Genomic DNA, 19,742 nt, shown 5'->3' on the forward strand with positions numbered 1-19,742 from the left:
ACGCACAACATATTCGGTTGTGGACGCAAAAAGACCCAGTTTTAGCCAAGATGAAGCATTTACTGCTAACAGGGGAACTGGAAAGACCAGTGGAGCCCCAGATGCACCCATACTGGAGCAGAAGGGACCAAATAACCGTAGAAGACGGTATCCTATTATGGGGAGCCCGGGTAATCGTCCCAGCTCAGGGCCGTCAAGCAATCTTAACTGAGTTACATCACGGACACCCAGGGGTATCTAAAATGAAGATGCTAGGTCGAAGCTATGTTTGGTGGCCAGGTTTGGACACAGACATAGTAGCCTTGGTACGTCGGTGCCAGGAGTGCCAACAGGGGCAAAGAGTGCCACCAGCGGCGCCATTGCACCCGTGGGAATGGCCAGGCAGACCGTGGACCTGCCTGCATATTGACCACACCGGCCCTTTCATGGGCTCAATGTTTTTGGTGATAGTGGACGCCCACTCCAAATGGTTGGACGTCCACCGGGTAAACACGGCAAGCACAGCATCGACAATTGAAAAGCTCAGGGCCTCGTTTGCAACACATGGACTTCCGGAGGTATTGGTGTCGGACAACGGAACGGCATTCACAAGTGGGGAATTTGGAAAATTCCTGAAGGAAAACGGAGTCCGTCACATCAAAACGGCCCCTTACCATCCAGCGACCAACGGCCTGGCAGAGAGAGCGGTCCAGACACTTAAAGCGGGACTCAAGAAGCAGCCGGCAGCGTCAATAGACACAAAACTCTCCCGCTGGCTGTTTGATTACAGGACCACACCGCATTCCACAACGGGCATACCACCAGCTGAACTCTTAATGGGAAGGCGGCTGCGAACGAGGCCGAGTCTCCTTTTCCCAAATTGTACGGGGAAAGTGGAGAAACAACAGGAGGCCCAACGCAGGGGGCATGATAATAGTCGGCAGCAGAGACATTTCCAGGTGGGGGCACCGGTTTGGGTCAAGAATTATGGAAATGGATCAACGTGGGTCAAAGGCACGGTAGAGTCCCAAACAGGGCCCATATCCTATGAGGTTTCAATAGGAGGTAAGGTGCTGAAGAAATACCTAGACCAAATAAGGGCAGCGGAACCACACCTGGAGGCAGGCGAAGCAGTACCGCCTCAAGCTGGGATAGCCCAGACGGAAAGGATACCCACACCCCAGCCCCGAGCAATTTCTCCAGCCCCAGTCATCAGAGTCGGAGATGGACACGCTCGACGAGGCCGCCGCGACACCTCTCCCCGAGGAGGAGGACGAACAACTTCCAAGGAGGTCGTCAAGGAAAAGACGGGCACCTATAAGGTACACCCCGCCCACTTCGGAGAACGACCCAGCGGACGACACAGAGTGACAGACCCAGACATGAGGAGCAGGAAGAAGCTTAGAGGAATGCCAGCTGGCAGGAATTCCTCGGACCTTGGGGGGGAGGGGTGTAATGAACTCCAATTGGCTTTATTGGTTGGCCAATTGGAGTATGAGTTCCCTCAATGATAGCTCATTGAGGAGGCCCATATAATCACCTGTGTAGGCTTTGTGAGGCAGTCTTAAGTTGACTGGACTGCTAGCAGCACTGTTTGTAGCTGCTCCTGTAATATCGTTATTGTAAATAAATATTGGTGTGGTGACGGAACTCCTGCCTCCCGTGGATTACTACAGGCAAGGAACTCCTAGGCCCTCTCCCTGGCACGGGAGACCGGGTATCTGGGCACCTTGTAACTGCAAGCCTGGCACACAGGCAGTGCCCCTGCAAGCCCGGCAGTGCCACATGGGCACCCTGGCAGTGATTGGATGATGCTGCCAGCATGCCTGGTGGCACTACCAGGGTGCATGGATGGCAGTACCAAGGAGCCAGACTGGCAGTGCCACAATGCCCAGGTTGCATTGGGTACGGCCAGGTTGCATTGGGTATGGCCAGAGCCTGACCACCTGGAGGCCTCCAGTGGCCTTGGAGACCTCCACCACAAGGTGCAGTTATGTCTGGTTCACATTGTGTGGACCAGTGCTAAACAGCACCGTGACAAGTTTTCCCAGGGGCGGGCATTTGGTCCTGTACCTCTGGAGAATCAGGCGCCGACATATTTAAATGAGCCTAATGGATCACTTAAATATGTAAATCTGGATCTTGCCCTCACTGGCGACATCTCCAAGATTTTGCAAGGCGTTCAGGGCATCACAAATCACGTGAGAGGCCTCTCGCAAGATTTAGTGGCCTCGCCGCGTCACCGAGATGGGCGGAACGCGGCTGTTTGATCGCGCCCAACTTTTCAAGTCCAACATAAGAGTCATGTTCGACTCAAAATATTAACTCTGTATTTCTGTCCACAGATGCTGTCTGACATGCCAAAAGTTGTAAGATGTTGTATGTAGTTCAGTAGGTCTCATGAAAAGGTTCTAAGCCTTGAACAGTGCAGGAGTCAGTGTTTATTAACTACTCATTACACAGTATAAGATCTAAGATAGGAGCTTCTCCATGCTTGCCTTTGTACACATTTCTGTCCAGTACAAGACCGCTCTCTGGACTCAGGTCATGTGTTTCTTTACATCACGTTGTGGGGAGTACTATACCTTGTCTCACATTAACCTTTTCAATGCCAAACCCTTATACAACACTGAGTATTTCCAGTACTTTCTACTTTTATTATCTGGTCACTATATCATTGCTGTTGGCGGGACAATATACAAATTGGTTGCTGTATTATATTAAATATTGGCTAAACTTTAAAAAGTACTTTGTTGTTTGTAATGCTTTGGGTCTTCCTAAGAATGTAAAAAAGTGCTATATTATGCAAATTTTTTCTTTAACAATTACATGCTAACAAGAACTGTCTCCTTCCAAACAGGTAAAAGCCTGAAAAACTGGAAACTCTTTGGACAGTTCGACACAGTTTGCATGTGGAGTAAATTGCTTACTGCAACTTGCCTTTATTTTTGTTTCTGTGAATTATTTTATTAACACTGTGGCACTGTCGTTTAGCCTAAAAACAAGCGACCCAATTGTGTAATATTTTTTGTAATTTGAAGGGTGAAATGTGCATTTCATAATCAAAAAAAGACTTGCAGTGATATAGCACTTTTCACAATCTCAGGATATCCTAAAGATCTTTCGAGCCAATTAGCACTTGTTTAAAAAATGTAGACACTGTTGCAATATAGAAAATACAGCCGCCAATTTGCATACCTGAAGCTCCCATAAACAGCAATGTGATGATGACCAGATAATCTGTTTTAGTGATATCGAATAAGGATAAATATTGGCCAGGGCATTGGGGATAACTCCCCTGCTCTTTTTTGAAAAAGTGCCGTGTGATCTTTTAAATCACCTGAGAGGGTAGACGGGGCCTCATAAATGACTCATCCAAAAGTGACCAAACAGGTGGATGAGGGTAAAGCAGTTGATGTGGTATATATGGATTTCAGTAAAGCGTTTGATAAGGTCCCCCATGGTAGGCTATTGCAGAAAATACGGAGGCATGGGATTCAGGGTGATTTAGCAGTTTGGATCAGAAATTGGCTAGCTGGAAGAAGACAAAGGGTGGTGGTTGATGGGTAATGTTCAGACTGGAGTCCAGTTACTAGTGGTGTACCACAAGGATCTGTTTTGGGGCCAATGCTGTTTGTCATTTTTTAAAATGACCTGGAGGAGGGTGTAGAAGGATGGGTGAGTAAATTTGCAGATGACACTAATGTCGGTGGAGTTGTGGACAGTGCGGAAGGATGTTACAAGTTATAGAGGGACATAGATAAGCTGCAGAGCTGGGCTTACAAGTGGCAAATGGAGTTTAATGCAAAAAAGTGTGAGGTGATTCATTTTGGAAGGAGTAACAGGAAGACAGAGTACTGGGCTAATGATAAGATTCTTGGTAATGTGGATAAGCAGAGAGATCTCGGTGTCCATGTACATAGATCCCTGAAAGTTGCCACCCAGGTTGAGAGGGTTGTTAAGAAGGCGTATGGTGTGTTAGCTTTTATTGGTAGAGGGATTGAGTTTCGGAGCCATGAGGTCATGTTGCAGTTGTACAAAACTCTGGTGCGGCCGCATTTGGAGTATTGCGTGCAGTTCTGGTCGCCCCATTATAGGAAGGATGCGGAAACATTGGAAAGGGTGCAGAGGAGATTTACCAGGATGTTGCCTGGTATGGAGGGAAGATCCTATGGGAAAGGCTGAGGGACTTAAGGCTGTTTTCGTTAGAGAGAAGAAGGTTAAGAGGTGACTTAATTGAGGCATACAGGATGATCAGAGGATTAGATACGGTGGACAGTGAGAGCCTTTTTCCTCGGATGGTGATGTCTAGCACGAGGGGACATAGCTTTAAATTGAGGGGAGATAGATATAGTACAGATGTCAGAGGTAGGTCCTTTACTCAGAGAGTAGTAAGGGCGTGGAATGCCCTGCCTGCAACAGTAGTGGAGTCGCCAACACTAAGGGCATTCAAATGGTCATTGGATAGATATATAAGGGAATAGTGCAGATGGGCTTTAGAGGGGTTTCACAGGTCGGCGTAACATCGAGGGCCGAAGAGCCTGTACTGCACTGTAATGTTCTATGTTCTAAAAGTCAGCACTTCCAATGGCTCCGTACTCCCTCAGCAAAGCACTGGGAGTGTCAGCCTAGATTTCTGTGTTCATGTCTCTGAATCAGGACTTGAACCTACAACCTTCTGACTCAGAGGCAAGAGTGCTACTAATGGCTGACATTACTACAAGTCCCGAAAGACGTGCTGTTAGGTAATTTGGACATTCTGAGTTCTCCCTCTGTGTATCCGAACAGGTGCTGGAATGTGGCGACTAGGGGCTTTTCACAGTACCCTCATTGCAGTGTTAATGTAAGCCTACTTGTGACAATAAAGATTATCATAGGGCGGCATGTGGCGCAGTGGTTAGCACTGAGACTTTGGCACTGAGGACCTGGGTTTAAATCCCAGCCCTGGTCACTGTCCGTATGTAGTTTGCACATTCTCCCCATGTCTGTGTGGGGTTCACCCATACAACCCAAAGATGTGCAGGTTAGGTGGATTGGCCACGCTACATTGCCCCTTAATTGGAAAAAAAATAACTGAGTACTCTAAATTTATTTTTTTTTAAATAAAGATTATTATTGTATAATATTCTTCAACCAATCTTGCTTTCAAACAAAAGAACAAAAAATTAACATGCTACTATCTTAATCTACTATTGCAGAATAAAGGTTCTAATGATATACGCTGATTTAAAGGAACAGTCCAATCCATTTTCAAACAACAATTCATGAAGGATGTTAAACTTCCTTACCTCTGGAACTCTCTTTTGGGTGACCACCACATGAGCATTTGTCCCTTCCCATTGTTCTAAGACTTGATTGACTTCAGCAGTTTTCTGCTCAAAGGTTGTGTGTGAATTGAGTAATGTTACTTCATAGAATTCTTGGATATCTGAAACCAACAAAAAATATTCTCTGAAAAATAGCACAAAGTAGTGGGTAAATTTTGTTGAAATTTTCAGGAATTTTGATAATATTTCGGGATTCAAAGACATACAAGAAACATTTTTTAATAGAATTTACTTCAAAGACCACAAAGTCCCAAAGTGAAGTTTAAATAATTTATTGATTTGACAAATCACAGAGAAGACAATCATGATTTTTCCAATTTATTCATACTTTTAGAAAGGCTTTATTCTATATCTATCTATATTGACAACAGTAAGAAGTCTTACAACACCAGGTTTGTTTCGAATCACTAGCTTTCAGAGCACAGCTCCTTCCTTCACCTGAGGAATGGTAGCACATGGGCGTCACAGTAGCACAGTGGTTACACTGTTGCATCACAGCATCAGGGTCCTAGGTTCGATTCCCAGCTTGGGTCACTGTCTGCGGAGTCTGCATGTTCTCCCCGTGCCTACTTGGGTTTCTGCTGGGTGCTCTGGCTTCCTCCCACAAGTCCCGAAAGATGTGCTATTAGGTGAATTGGACATTCTGAATTCTCGCTCTGTGTACCCAAACAGCGCCGGAATGTGATGACTAGGGGCTTTTCATAGTAACTTCATTGCAGTGTTAATGTAAGCCTACTTGTGACACTAAAGATTATTATTATTATTGCAAACAGAAAGATGTATTGATTTGTGTCCCTGTTTATAAGCGGTGACATGTTTCCCAACACCTCTATTTTGATGTGATTCAATTTTCTATAAATAACCGGGGAAGTGGGGGGGGGGGGGGGGGGGGGGGGGGGTCTCTTTGCCTGCTATCTGCTATGCAAAATGCACTCATCAGGCAAAGAGAAAGAAATAAAGACTTACAGGACAAAGCCCACAGAGAAAAGAATGATTGTTTCACATCTGTCCAGAGTGTAGAATCAAAGTCCAATGGTGCATTTCTTCATAGAGAGTAGCAGGCTGAACTCTCGTTGGACAATTCACTTTTCCAAGACAGTTAACTTCTACAATGAGATAGGAATGCAAAGATATATCAGTCTTGTATGCAATGCTGCAGAATATTTGACTATTCAGTAGGAAGAGTGTAGATGGTGCCAGGCATTCAAACCTGGTCAGAGCCCTTTTTCTGAGCTGCTGCTGATAGATGGAAAGATGGAAGACTGGAATTTGCAGCTCCACAAGGCAATATTACTGGAACCACCAGTTCAGAGGGTCATATTACATGACTCCCATCTCTCCCATTGTCGGGGTCCCCGAGCTTTGTTCCAACCATTAAGTCTCGTAGGGAGGTTGCACGATCCTTTTTCCTGTAGCCACCTAAGATGGACACTGGGCTACAAAATGGAGAACTGCTAAGGCTGCAGGGAAAAACAGTCTTAGTGAGGACAAGCAGTTTGCAGAAGACTAATTTGCATTCTGCACGTACAGAAACCATTTTTTGGCCAGGTGCAGAGTTTCAGCCAAAGGTGCAAATGGGAAACAGATCTGCATAGTAAGAAGGTGATCCAGATCCAGACCCCGCACAATAGAAACATTTAAGTATCACTGGATACTTTTGCGTAGACGCCCAGACAGAATGGCGCCACAGCAACCAACACAAAGAGCCGTAGGGACCGCCCCACCCATCGAGGAACGACCCTCAGATTGGGGGGTTTGGAAGATATCGATTGGGAGAGGCCCAATCGATACCTGGCAGGTAAAAGAACCGCCCCAAGGGGGCACGGACTTCTAGGACCTATAAGAGTAGACCCCGCACATGGTTCGGTCTGTTGTTGCACCGGCTCTGCTCTGCTTTGCTCCGGCTCAGGACTGCTTGCTTACTCCGACCCGAGTTTGTTGTTTGTTACATCGCATCCTGACTCCAGTTTCATCACCAGCCGTTGAGCCATCAGCCATCGAACTGTAAGTGCCAATACAATGATCGCTACGTGATCCAGACCTTGCTAGATCTTGACAACTTTACGATTCAGAGAGTTGCAGACCAAGAACGGGATGAAGGCCTTGTTCCCTGACCTTGCCTGTTCCTGTCTAGATAAGTATTTAGTTGTTTAGTATTAGAAGTAAGTTAGTCTCTTTAGCGTGTGCATGTGTATTTATTATATTTGTTATAATAAACACCAATCGTTTGGACTTACTAATCGGTGTACAGATTTATTACTTTGAACCTGACCTGATATACTTGTGACGGTGTCTCAATACGGCACCTGGCGACTCCGAGCATAATTACACATACAGAGCTATAGTAGTGTTAAGCACACGGCCTTTAAACGGAGGCGTGTTAATCACACTCCAGTAAAACGAGCAACATTCCTCACAGATTAATTGGCTCCAGTTGGCCAGACATGGCTTATGAAATGTAAACTGCCTTTGTATAATTCCCTTTGAAATTAGTCTCTGCAGCCTGCAGAAGTGTCATTAAGGTCTCTTCAGAAATAACAAGGTGCAAATTTCTTCAATACTGCCAAATAGCCCCTTTTATTCAGGATCACAGGCATAGGTTCAGCCATTTTTTTAATTTTTGAAACTAGCCATGAGACTATATACAATATAAACATATTATACTAAGAAAAGCTATAGTGTGAAGTCCTGGCCCCCTTCCTCTGCCGGCTGAACTTGTCATTTAAAAAATCCACCAGCTGCTCCGTTGACCACTGGACAGGCAGGGCTGACCCTTTACCCTCCGCCATCTTCACCTGTGTTGCACAAAGAATTTCTTGCTCCAACAGCTTCCTTCTTCTTGACCCACTTCTGGTCCGAGGATCCATCCACCAATACCACCATTGGGGTTTAACTTTCCTCAGTCATCTCTGCACCTTTTTGCACCGAAACATCCGCCCAGCAGACAGAGAACAGGATCAAAAAAAACATCTCCAGCGGAAACTGCCAATTGTGCGACCACTCACTCCATGGTCACCCCCAGAAGTTCTCCCACTGAAGATCTCGATACAGTGGTGTGCAGCAGGTTGCACTATGCCACTGACACCTCTACATACTGCCTGAAAAGAGCCTGTCACAAAGGAGTTGAGCACGACAGTGACCTTTAGAGCTACAGTCATCAGGTACCCAACAACACAGTAGAAGATCTCCCCTGCGAGAATGTCACAGAGTGATTTGACCGTGGCTTTTGATATCTCTCGCATAAGTCTCTGACATTTTCAGATAGCTCAGTCTTTGTTCGTGTACTCAAGAGGCTGCAGTAGATATTCTGCATCTTTACTGGGAACAAATAACACGGTCATGACCCTCAGGGTCTGGAGCAGCTCTAGCCCCTTCATCTGCATCCTGGACCTCCCACTCTTCCTTCTTCCTCTCACTCTCCTCCACACTGGAGGTTGTGTCTCTCACTGAGACTTAAATGTTCATTTGTTTCAGCTACCTTAGCCTGGATGATGGACAAGAACTAAGTAGAGCACTCAGCAAGACCTGGAAAATAGTAGGCCATAAAACAACATGAGCTTGCTCCGCCATTTAATACCATCAAGGCTGATCTTCTGCCTCAACTGAGCCAAGTAGTCTCTTTGGAGAAAAATGTTCAGAAGTCACATAGGGGATATGGGAGAGAAACCAGAGAGTGATGGGGATTCAGGTTTGAGAACGCAAGGGGAAAGTATGATTTGCTGAATGAGAGGAAAAGGGGAAAGAAACTGCTGCAGCTGAAGAGATAGATTTCTTTGTCACCAAAGTAGAGACTATGAACATTTAAATATGATGGTGAATGAACAGGGAATGGACAAGGATTTATGGAAGTTTTAAGAGTCCTTCATGTTTATTTCCTTCGTTCCATTTCTTTTATTTTATTATGTTTGGTCCGTGGACCCATAATCGGAATGGGCTTTCACGCAAAAGAGTGCTTGCCCGGACATTGTGTTCCTGGGTTTTGTATTTTGGAGAGGAGAAATGAGACTCGTTGCGCCAAGTGAAACTTAAGAACCGGTTTTGGAGGAAGTTGATTTGATTGGTTAACTGGCAATCGGTGTGTTGGCCAGGAAGAGTGTTCTGCCTGACAACAGTCAGTGATTGGTTCCTGCATGATGTTTTCTGAGAGCTTGGCAGAAGTGTTCAGACTTTGGAAGGAGAAGGAACAACTTTTTCACTCCTATGCCGAAAGAACTGCTTTATCGTTCTAAAATCAGTGAGTGCCTGGTGTATCTTTGCTGCAAAATTGAAAGGATCTTGAATGTACAGGAAAAAGTAGACAACCTTGTCAAGGAAAGCACCTGAAGCCTCTCAACCCTCGAAGGAAGAGAAGCTGTGTTTTTCCCTCTCATGCTGCCGGTTGCCCACTGCCTCTGTGAGTCTGCAGTGAAGATCATTACAAGCGGAAGGAAAATAAAGTACCCATCTGAAGATGTGATCTTGAGAACAAAACTAACTGGAGAAGATCCATCTGAATCAAAGATACTTATCCTTTTATTTTATATTTTCTTTCAGCCACTCTTTTTCCTCTGTGTTGTTTGTCAATATGTGTGTATAGAGAGTGGAGGGGGGGGGGGTAGTTAGAAAGGCGAGGGTTGAGTATCAGATAGTGGATAGATAGTTGTTTTGTTTTTGCTTATTTAATTATGATTATTGCTAATAATAAAAGGTCATGTGTTTAAATTTCAAAAACCTGTTGACTGCAGTCAATTTAACTCAACCAAAGGGTATTAATTTAGAATCGGAGCCAACCAGAGCCAGGGGTATTAATTTAGAATCTACTTTCACCTGCGTTGTGACTCCAGGTAAACTGCGACTAGAATTGACCGTGCTCTCGCACAAGGCGTCAGAACAAAGCGAGGTAGCAAAAGGGAACCTGAGGTTATCTTTGTTCTCCATGATAATTCCAGAAACGATGAGAGGTTTTTGCAGAGAACAGCAAAGCCGAGTAGAGCCATGGAAAAAAAAAGGGAGGAGGCAGAAAGCTAGGGGGGACAAAACACATGGCATAGGAGTCGTCAGAATGGATAACCACGTATGGAGATAAGGAGCTCTCGTATTTCCCCAAAATAATTTTTTGCATAAAAATTAGCTATATCTTGTATTTAGTATTTGTTTTAATCAGAAACCTGTTGCTGGTGCTAGTGAGTAGGCAGAAATACCAAAGCCCCCTCCCCCACCCACCAAGACCTTTCCGAGCATACATCCCCCTCCCTCAACTCTCCATGCGACCCCCAACCTATCTTCCACCCCGCCTCTCTCTTCAAAGAACAAAGAAAAGTACAGCACAGGAACAGGCCCTTCGGCCCTCCAAGCCTATGCCGACCATGCTGCCCGTCTAAACTAAAACCTTCTACACTTCCGGGGACCGTGTCCCTCTATTCCCATCTTATTCATGTATTTGTCAAGTTGCCTCTTAAACGTGACTATCATCCCTGCTTCCACCACCTCCTCCGGCAGTGAGTTCCAGGCACCCACTACCCTCTGTGTAAAAAACCTTGCCTCATACATATCCTCTGAAGCTTGACCCTCACACCTTAAACCAATATCCCTAGTAATTGACTTCTCTACCCTGGGAAAAAGTCTCTGACCATCTACTCTGTCTATACCCCTCATAATTTTGCAGACCTCTATCAGGTCGCCCCTCAACCTCCTTCATTCCAGTGGGAACAAACTAAGTTTATTCAACCTCTCCTCATAGCTAATGCCCTCCATACCAGGCAACATCCTGGTAAATCTCTTCTACACCCTCTCTAAAGCCTCCACATCCTTCTGGTAGTGTGGTGACCAGAATTGAACACGATACTCCAATTGTGGCCGAACTAATGTGCTATGCAGCTGCAACATGACTTGCCAATTTTTATACTCAATGCCTCGACCAATGAAGGCAAGCATGCCGTATGCCTTCTTGACTACCTTCTCCACCTGTGTTGCCCCTTTCAGTGACCTGTGGACCTGTACACCTAGTTCTCTCTGACTGTCGATACTCTTGAGGGTTCTACCATTCACTGTATATTCCCTACCAGTATTAAACCTTCCAAAATGCATTACCTCACATTTGTCTGGATTAAACTCCATCTGCCATCTCTCCACCCAAGTTTCCAAACAATCTAAATCCTGCTGTACCATCTGACAGTTCTCATCGCTATCCGCAATTCCACCAACCTTTGTGTCATCTGCAAACTGACTAATCAGATCAGTTACATTTTCCTCCAAATCATTTATATATACTACGAACAGCACTAAACCCTGCGGAACACCACGAGTCACAGCCCTCCAATCAGAAAAGCACCCGTCCTTTGCTACTCTCTGCCTTCTATGACCTAGCCAGTTCTGTATCCATCTTGCCAGCTCACCTCTGATCCCGTGTGACTTCACCTTTTGTACCCATAAGTCTGCCATGAGGGACCTTGTTAAAGGCCTTACTGAAGTCCATACAGACAACATCCATTGCCCTACCTGCATCAATAATCTTTGTGACCTCCTCGTAAAACTTTATCAAGTTAGAGACACGACCTCCCCTTCACAAAATCGTCTTGCCTTTCGCTAATAGGTCCACTTGTTTCCAAATGGAAGTAGATCCTGTCTCGAAGATTTCTCTCCAGTAATTTCCCTACCACTGACATAAGTCTCACCGGCCTATAGTTCCCTGTATTATCCTTGCTACCCTTCTTAAACAAAAGAACAAGGCATGCTTGCCTTCAGTGGCCCAACGCTTTCCTTCGCTACCCTCTTGCTTTTTATGTACGTGTAAAAAGCCTTGGGATTTTCCTTAACCCTATTTGCCAATGACTTTTTGTGACCCCATTTGGGCCTCCTGACTCCTTGCTTAAGTTCCTTCCTTCTTTCCTGATATTCCACACAGGCTTCGTCTGTTCCCAGCCTTGTAGCCCTGACAAATGCATCATTTTTCTTTTTGACGAGGCCTACAATATCTCTCATTATCCAAGGTTCCCGAAATATGTCATATTTATCCTTCTTCCTCACAGGAACATGCCGGTCCTGAATTCCTTTCAACTGACATTTGAAAGCCTCCCACATGTCAGATGTTAATTTACCCTGAAACATCCGCCCCCAATCTAGGTTCTTCAGTTCCCGCCTAATATTGTTATAATTAGCCTTCCCCCAATTTAGCACATCACCTTAGGACCACTCTTATCCTTGTCCACCAGCACTGTAAAACTTACTGAATTGTTGTCACTGTTCCCGAAATGCTCCCCTACTGAAACTTCTACCTGGCCAGGCTCATTCCCTAATACCAGGTCCAGTACAGCCCATTCCCTAGTTGGACTATCTACATATTGTTTCAAGAAGCCCTCCAGAATGCTCCTTACAAACTCTGCCCCGTCCAAGCTCCTAGTACGAAGTGAGTCCAGTAAATTTTGGGGAAGTTAAAGTCTCCCATCACAACTACCCTGTTGCTTTAATTCCTTTCCAAAATCTGTCTACCTATCTGTTCCTCTATCTCCCGCTGGCTGTTGGGAGGCCTGTAGTATACTCCCAACATTGTGACTGCAGCCTTCTTATTCTTGATCTCTACCCATATAGCCTCACTGCCCTATGAGGTTTCCTCTAGCAGTACAGCTGTGATATTCTCCATAACCAGTGTTAAATAATGGGTTAAGAGACATTCCAATTAGTTGTCTTATTTATGTTAAGTATCCAATAATTGACACTGATGTGTAAAGGGGCTTCAGGTGGCCTTTGTGTCAGGTGATGTGATGTTAGAGTTTTGTGCAGAGTCTGTTGAAGTAAATTAAAGGTGTTTGTGGAAAAGGAGTAGTACCTTTGACTCTTCATACAACAGCAGCTAAACATCTAACAAATGGTAGCAGAGGATAGTTGCTGTGCAAATGTGAAGGGTTGAAAGATACAACTTTTCCAGACCAAACCAAGGAGTGAGTGAGAAATAAACAAAAATATATGGCTGAACCTAGGATAAAGATGGCTGGATATGACTAACCCCCTTTATTTTCTGAAAGGGGATTGTACGACCAATGGAGAAGTGCAGTAGTTATGTGGACTAAGGTAACTGCCTTGGGAAAGAGAAAACAAGGTATGGCATTGGCCTTTTCTCTACCTTATGACAGTAAAATCCGGAACAAAGTGTTTTCTGAGCTGCAATATGAAGAGTTAGACTCCGAAGAAGATCTGCAGACTCTATTACGTTTATATGGATAAGATTTATAAGAAGGACGACTTGTTAAGTGCGTATGAAGCATGGTCGGATTTTGATAGGTTCCAGAAAATAGAGGATTTCTCCATTGAAGACTATATAATGGAATTTGGCAGACTATATAAAAGGCTGCAGAAACACAACCTGGAATTTCCACAGTCTGTGTTGGCCTTTAAATTACTTGACTCTGCTAGAGTGAGCAACATGGATAGGCTCCTGGTTTTGACAGGAGTTCAGTTTGCAGATGAAGGGAATCAGCTATTTCTGATAGCTAAAAGATATTTCAGATAGGTAAAAAACCATTTTAATGTACATACTAAAGCCCAGTCTTGAAACTCATTTTTAAAAGGATTTAACCTTGGGTCATGACAAAACACACAGCTTGCAAATACAGAAGCACAGAGCTTGACACATCTACAAGCTAATTGAAGATTAAAACCACATTTTTACTGATAATATGAACAAACTACTGTTCTAAGGAACAGATTTCAAAGTTTGTTTCATATTAAGAAATGAGCTGTACCAGTAATCAAGATCAAGGCCAAAATAAGCACTATAGCAATATGAAGCCACTATTGTTCAGATTATGGATAAAGTAAAGTCAGCAGAAAGCCAGTAAAAATCAGTCTTGATTACAACACAAAATCACATTCCATAGCATACACAAATATTCAAACATGAAACATCTCAAACTTATGTTGCACATTGAGAATTGACAGTTAACCATCGAACCAAATGTATTTGAAACTTACCCAAACCAATTAGGACAACAAAGAGGCATAGACAGATGGCTTCAGGCTGATAACATTCTCCTTAAACATGAGGGTCTGTGCAGCCATTTTCTATCCAGGATCACTCTATACTTTGATCTAACTATTCGCTCTCCTTATTTTCATATTTTCATGTTTCTACTCTAACTTGCGCAAGCTGTTTTGCCGCAAGCAATAAACCATTTCTGTATTATTTTGAAAGTTAAATTGTTTTATAAATTACTTCTCCTTAAGTCTTTTGCTGGCAGGACTTTATTGAGAATAGATTTAAGTTTCTCTCAATTGTAATCAAGTAGAAACAATAAAAGATTCTTATTTGCATCCGAGAAGTGTAACTCAAATTTCTACTGAGTTCTAGTGTTGCGAGACTTCCGAGAACTGCACAGTAGATCTCTACAGCGGTTAAGGATACCTTATTCGATCAGATGACAGAAGCTTTAAAATTGTTTTTGGGGAAAAATTCGATTCCGATGGCTCTGATGACCCAAATAGGTCAGCCTGCAATAAAGCAGAATATGGAAGATACACTACTAACAGGATGGTGAAATCATATGGCTACAAACAGGTTCCAAGACGATAGAAGGAGATCAAGACACGGAAAATACGAAGACAGAAACCCAGTTAGAACCTACAATAGGAAGATAAACCACAGAAATGCACAGGGCATGATAAATCGATGTTTTCGATGTGACTCTCAATACCATTATGCTTTCAACTGTCCAACACGTTATAATGGAGTGCTTGAAGCGACACATGACACGGAAGAGTCAGAAGGGGAAAAAGATAGTGACCAGAAAGAAGGCATTGTCCTATTAACAAGCAGTCTTATGCTGGTAATGAGGGTGTTGTTTGCAGAATCCTTCAATTGTGCTGTATTGGACAGTGGCTGCACATCTACTGTGTGTGGAATTGACTGGTTAAAATGTTACCTGGACTCCTCGAATGCTGAAAATTGTAACAAGGTTAAGGAATTTGAAAGTTCCACAAGTTTCAGGTTTGGGAAAGATAATACTCTGAAGTCACTGAAAAGAGGGGTGATCCCTTGCAATATTGCTGGACTGAATCATTTCATTAGCACGGATGTTGCATCAAGTGAGATACCTTTGCTTCTGAGCAGCCCGTCGATGAAGAAAGCACACATGAAACAGGATATGGAACAGGATAAGGCAACAGTTTTTGGAAAGACGGTGGACTTACAATTTACACAGTTGGGACACTATTGTGTTCCATTACTGACAAATAATATTTCAACGACAGTTGTTAAGGATGTGTTAATGGCAGTTGAAAATGGGGCTTTAGTTGATAAAAAGCTTGTTGTATTAAAACTGCTTCGGCAGTTTACGCATTCGTCTCCTCGGAGGCTAAAAAATTTATTAAAGGATGCGGTGTCAGGAATGAAGACTATACTAAACTGACAGAACAGGTTAGTGATCACTGTGAAGTTTGTAGGAAGTACAGAAGGACACCAGCACAACTGATAGTAACCCTACCTTTGGCCAGGGATTTTAACGACATTGTGGCCATGGACCTTTAGATCTGGGATAAAGCCAATAATATATTTATTTTGTAGACTTAGCAACCAGATTTAGTCAATCAACGATTGTACCAAGTAAAGAAAAGAGAGTAATTCTGGATCAAATCGTGGTTCACAGGCAAAATGCCTTACGGACAATGGGGGAGAATTTGCTAATGATGAGTTTAGGGATATGTGTGAAAATGTGAATATCACAGTTCTGAATACGGCTGCAGATAGCCCATTTAGTAATGGTGTGTGTGAAAGAAACCATGCGGTAATAGATGACATGCTGTGGAGATTTTTGGCAGATAGACCAAACTGCAAGCTAAATTCAGCTTCAGCATGGGCGGTACATGCAAATAGTTCATTGCAGATGGTTGGGGGCTATAGTCCCTATCAATTAGTGTTTGGTCGAAATCATAAAATTTCGTCCATTTTGGATGACCAGCCTCCAACTTGGGAAGAGACTACAATTAGCTCTGCGTTTGCTGAACATTTAAATCCATTACTGATGCACTATCAATGACCACAGAAACGAGGTTGTAGTCCGAACTGAAGGCTTTAATAGGCTAGATGTTTCCCCCAGCAGCTCAGGTACAGAAAGGATGGTGAGGGTGTGCAAGGGGATCCGGCGGGCGCCAGGTCTCGTAGGGAGACCGTGTCTTGTCGGCCGTCGGGGTACTCCACGTAGGCGTACTGGGGGTTAGCGTGGAGAAGATGGACCCTCTCGAACAACGGGTCCGACTTGTGCGCCCGCACGTTTTTTCGGAGCAGGATGGGCCCGGGAGCTGCCAGCCAGGTCGTGAGCGAGGTCCCTGAGGAGGACCTCCTGGGGAAAACAAGGAGATGTTCGTGAGGTGTTTGATTAGTTGCAGTGCAGAGTAGTGACCGGATGGAGTGGAGGGCATCCGGGAGGACCTCCTGCCAGCGGGAGACCGGGAGATTTCTAGACCGTAGGGCCAGTAGGACGGTCTTCCAGACCGTTCCGTTCTCCCTCTCAACTTGTCCGTTACCCCGGGGGTTGTAACTGGTCGTCCTGCTCGAGGCAATGCCCTTGCTGAGCAGGAATTGACGCAGTTCGTCACTCATAAAGGAGGACCCCCTGTCACTGTGTATGTAGGCGGGGAATCCGAACAGAGTAAAAGTGCTGTGGAGGGCTTTGATGATGGTGGTTATGGTCATGTCGGGACAGGGGATGGCGAACGGGAAACGGGAATACTCGTCAATCACGTTGAGAAAGTACGTGTTGCAGTTGGTAGAGGGGAGGGGACCTTTGAAGTCCATGCTGAGGCGTTCAAAGGGACGGGAGGCCTTTATTAGGTGCACTTTCTCTGGTCGTAGAAGTGCGGCTTGCACTCCGTGCAGATTTGGCAATTCCTAGTGGCTGTCCTGACCTCCTCAATGGAGTAGGGCAGTTTGCGGGTCTTTCCGAAATGGAAGAAACGAGTGACCCCCGGATGGCAGAGGTCCTCGTGGAGGGCTCTGAGGCGGTGCACTTGTGCGTTGGCACATGTGCTGCGGGACAGGGCATCAGGAGGCTCGTCCAGCTTCCTGGGACAATAAAGGATCTCGTAGTTATAGGTGTACAATTTGATCCTCCACCGCAAGATCTTATCGCTTTTTATCTTGCCCCGCTGTGCATTATCAAACATGAAGGCGACCAACCGTTGGTCCGTGAGGAGGGTGAACATCCTGCCGGAGAGGTAATGCCTCCAATGTCGCACAGCTTCTACAATGGCCTGTGCTTCCTTTTCGACCGAGGAATGGTGGATTTCAGAAGCATGGAGGGTACGCGAGAAGAAGGGTGGCCGCCAGAGCTACGTCAGATGCGTCGCTCTCGACTTGGAAGGGAAGGGACTCGTCGATGGCGTGCATCGTGGCCTTTGCGATGTCTGCTTTGATGCAGCTGAAGGCCTGGCGGGCCTCTGTCAACAGTGGAAAAGTTGTGGTTTGGATCAGGGGACGGGCTTTGTCTGCGTAGTTGGGGACCCACTGGGCGTAGTAAGAGAAAAATCCTAGGCAGCGCTTCAGGGCCTTGGAGCAGTGAGGGAGGGGAAACTCCATAAGTGGGCGCATGCGTTCAGGGTCAGGGACTATCACTCCATTTCGCACTACGTAGCCAAGGATGGCTAGGCGGTCGGTGCTAAACACGCATTTGTCCTCGTTGTATGTAAGATTAAGGATCTTTGCGGTCTGGAGGAATTTACGGAGGTTGGTATCGTGGTCCTGCTGATCGTGGCCGCAGATGGTGACATTGTCGAGATACGGGAATGTTGCCCGTAAACCGTATCAGTCGACCATTCGGTCCATCTCTCGCTGAAAGACCGAGACCCCGCTCGTGACACCAAAGGGAACCCTTAAGAAGTGGTAGAGTCGCCCATCCACCTCGAAAGCAGTGTACTTGCGATCACTCGCGCGGATGGGGAGCTGGTGGTAGGCGGACTTGAGATCCACCGTGGAGAAGACCTTGTATTGCGAGATCCGGTTAACCAGGTTGGATATGCGGGGCAGAGGGTACGCGTTCAGCTGCGTAAACCTGTTGATGGTCTGACTGTAGTCGATGACCATCCTCTTCTTTTCCCCGGTCTTTACCACCACAACTTGAGCTCTCCAGGGGCTGTTGCTAGCTTCAATGACCCCTTCCCTCAGAAGCCGTTGGACCTCAGACCTGAAAAAGGTCCGGTCCTGGGCACTGTACCGGTCTGCTCCTGGTGGCGACGGGTTTGCAATCCAGGGTGAGGTTCGCAAACAGGGAAGGTGGATCGACCTTGAGGGTCGCGAGGCTGCAGACAGTAAGAGGGGGTATAGGGCCGCCGAATTTGAAAGCTAGACTTTGGAGGTTGCACTGGAAGTCTAACCCTAGGAGTACGGCCGCGCAGAGGTGGGGGAGGACGTAGAGTCTGTCATTTTTGAACTCCCTTCCCTGGACTGTGTGTTTTGCTACACAGAACCCTTTTATCTCTACCGAGTGGGAACCAGAGGCGAGAGAGATTTTTTGATTAACGGGGTGGACGGGGAGAGAACAGCGCCTTACTGTCTCGGGGTGTACAAAGCTCTCCGTGCTCCCAGAGTCGATCAGACAAGACGCCTCGTGCCCGCTGATTACCATCGTCGTATCGGTTGAAAGTGTTCGAGATCGAGACTGGTCCAGGGTCACCGAGGTAACCGTGGCAGAAGTTGGGATTCATTGTGGTCACCTGCGCTGAGGTCCTTGGAGTCCATCCAAGATGGCGACGCCCACTGGTCGCACACGGCTGAGGGTGGACAAAATGGCGGCGCCCATCCCCCGCACGTGGCGTCGGCAGAACAAAATGGCTGCGCCCATCCACCGCACGTGGCGTCGACGGAACAAAATGGCGTCACCCGGAGGCCACACGTGGCGTTAGGGGAGGAAGACGGCGAAGTTCGCTGGCTGCACGGGGCCCATGGAGAGAGTTGAAGCGGAAATCCGCACTCGCCGGCAGGAACCGCAGCGACTGCCCGGGCCTGGCAGACTGCAATGAAGTGGCCCTTTTTGCCGCACCCTTTACAGGTCGACGAACGGGCCGGGCAGCGCTGTCGGGGGTGTTTCACCTGCCCGCAGAAATAACTACAGGGCCCTCCAGGGTTGCCGGGCCGTCTTGCAGCGCAAGCTTGAGGAGAAACGTGGGGTGACTCAGAGTCCGTTGCAGAGGGATTCCACGCTGCCCAGGGGGCCGCCGCGCGGTCGGGGTTTAGGCGCGAGCGTTTCGAGAAGCCACGTCCAGCAAGTTGGCGAGGGCCCGTGCCTCCTTGAGGCTCAGAGTTTCTTTTTCAAGCAGCCGCTGGCGGATTTGTGAGGACTGCATACCCGCAACTAAAGTGTCCTGAATCAACAGTTCTGTATGGTCATTTGCCGAAACTTGCGGGCAGCTGCAGTTTCTCTCCAACACAAGGAGCGCATGATAGAACTCATCTGGTGACTCGCCAAGGCTCTG

General features: G+C 46.1%; 1 protein-coding gene across 3 annotated transcripts in view; it reads right to left on the reverse strand.

Moving 5' to 3' along the window:
- dlg2 (discs, large homolog 2 (Drosophila)) overlaps positions 1-19,742 on the reverse strand; it is a 1,378,721-nt gene that overhangs the window by 1,182,934 nt on the left and 176,045 nt on the right. For all 3 annotated transcript variants that reach the window (XM_038818412.1, XM_038818411.1, XM_038818410.1), the window contains one exon: positions 5,268-5,407. In XM_038818412.1, the coding sequence (XP_038674340.1) occupies positions 5,268-5,407 (140 nt within the window). The remainder of the gene's footprint in view (positions 1-5,267; positions 5,408-19,742) is intronic.

This window comes from Scyliorhinus canicula, chromosome 14, assembly GCF_902713615.1.
Source record: "Scyliorhinus canicula chromosome 14, sScyCan1.1, whole genome shotgun sequence".
NCBI classification, from domain to species: domain Eukaryota; kingdom Metazoa; phylum Chordata; class Chondrichthyes; order Carcharhiniformes; family Scyliorhinidae; genus Scyliorhinus; species Scyliorhinus canicula.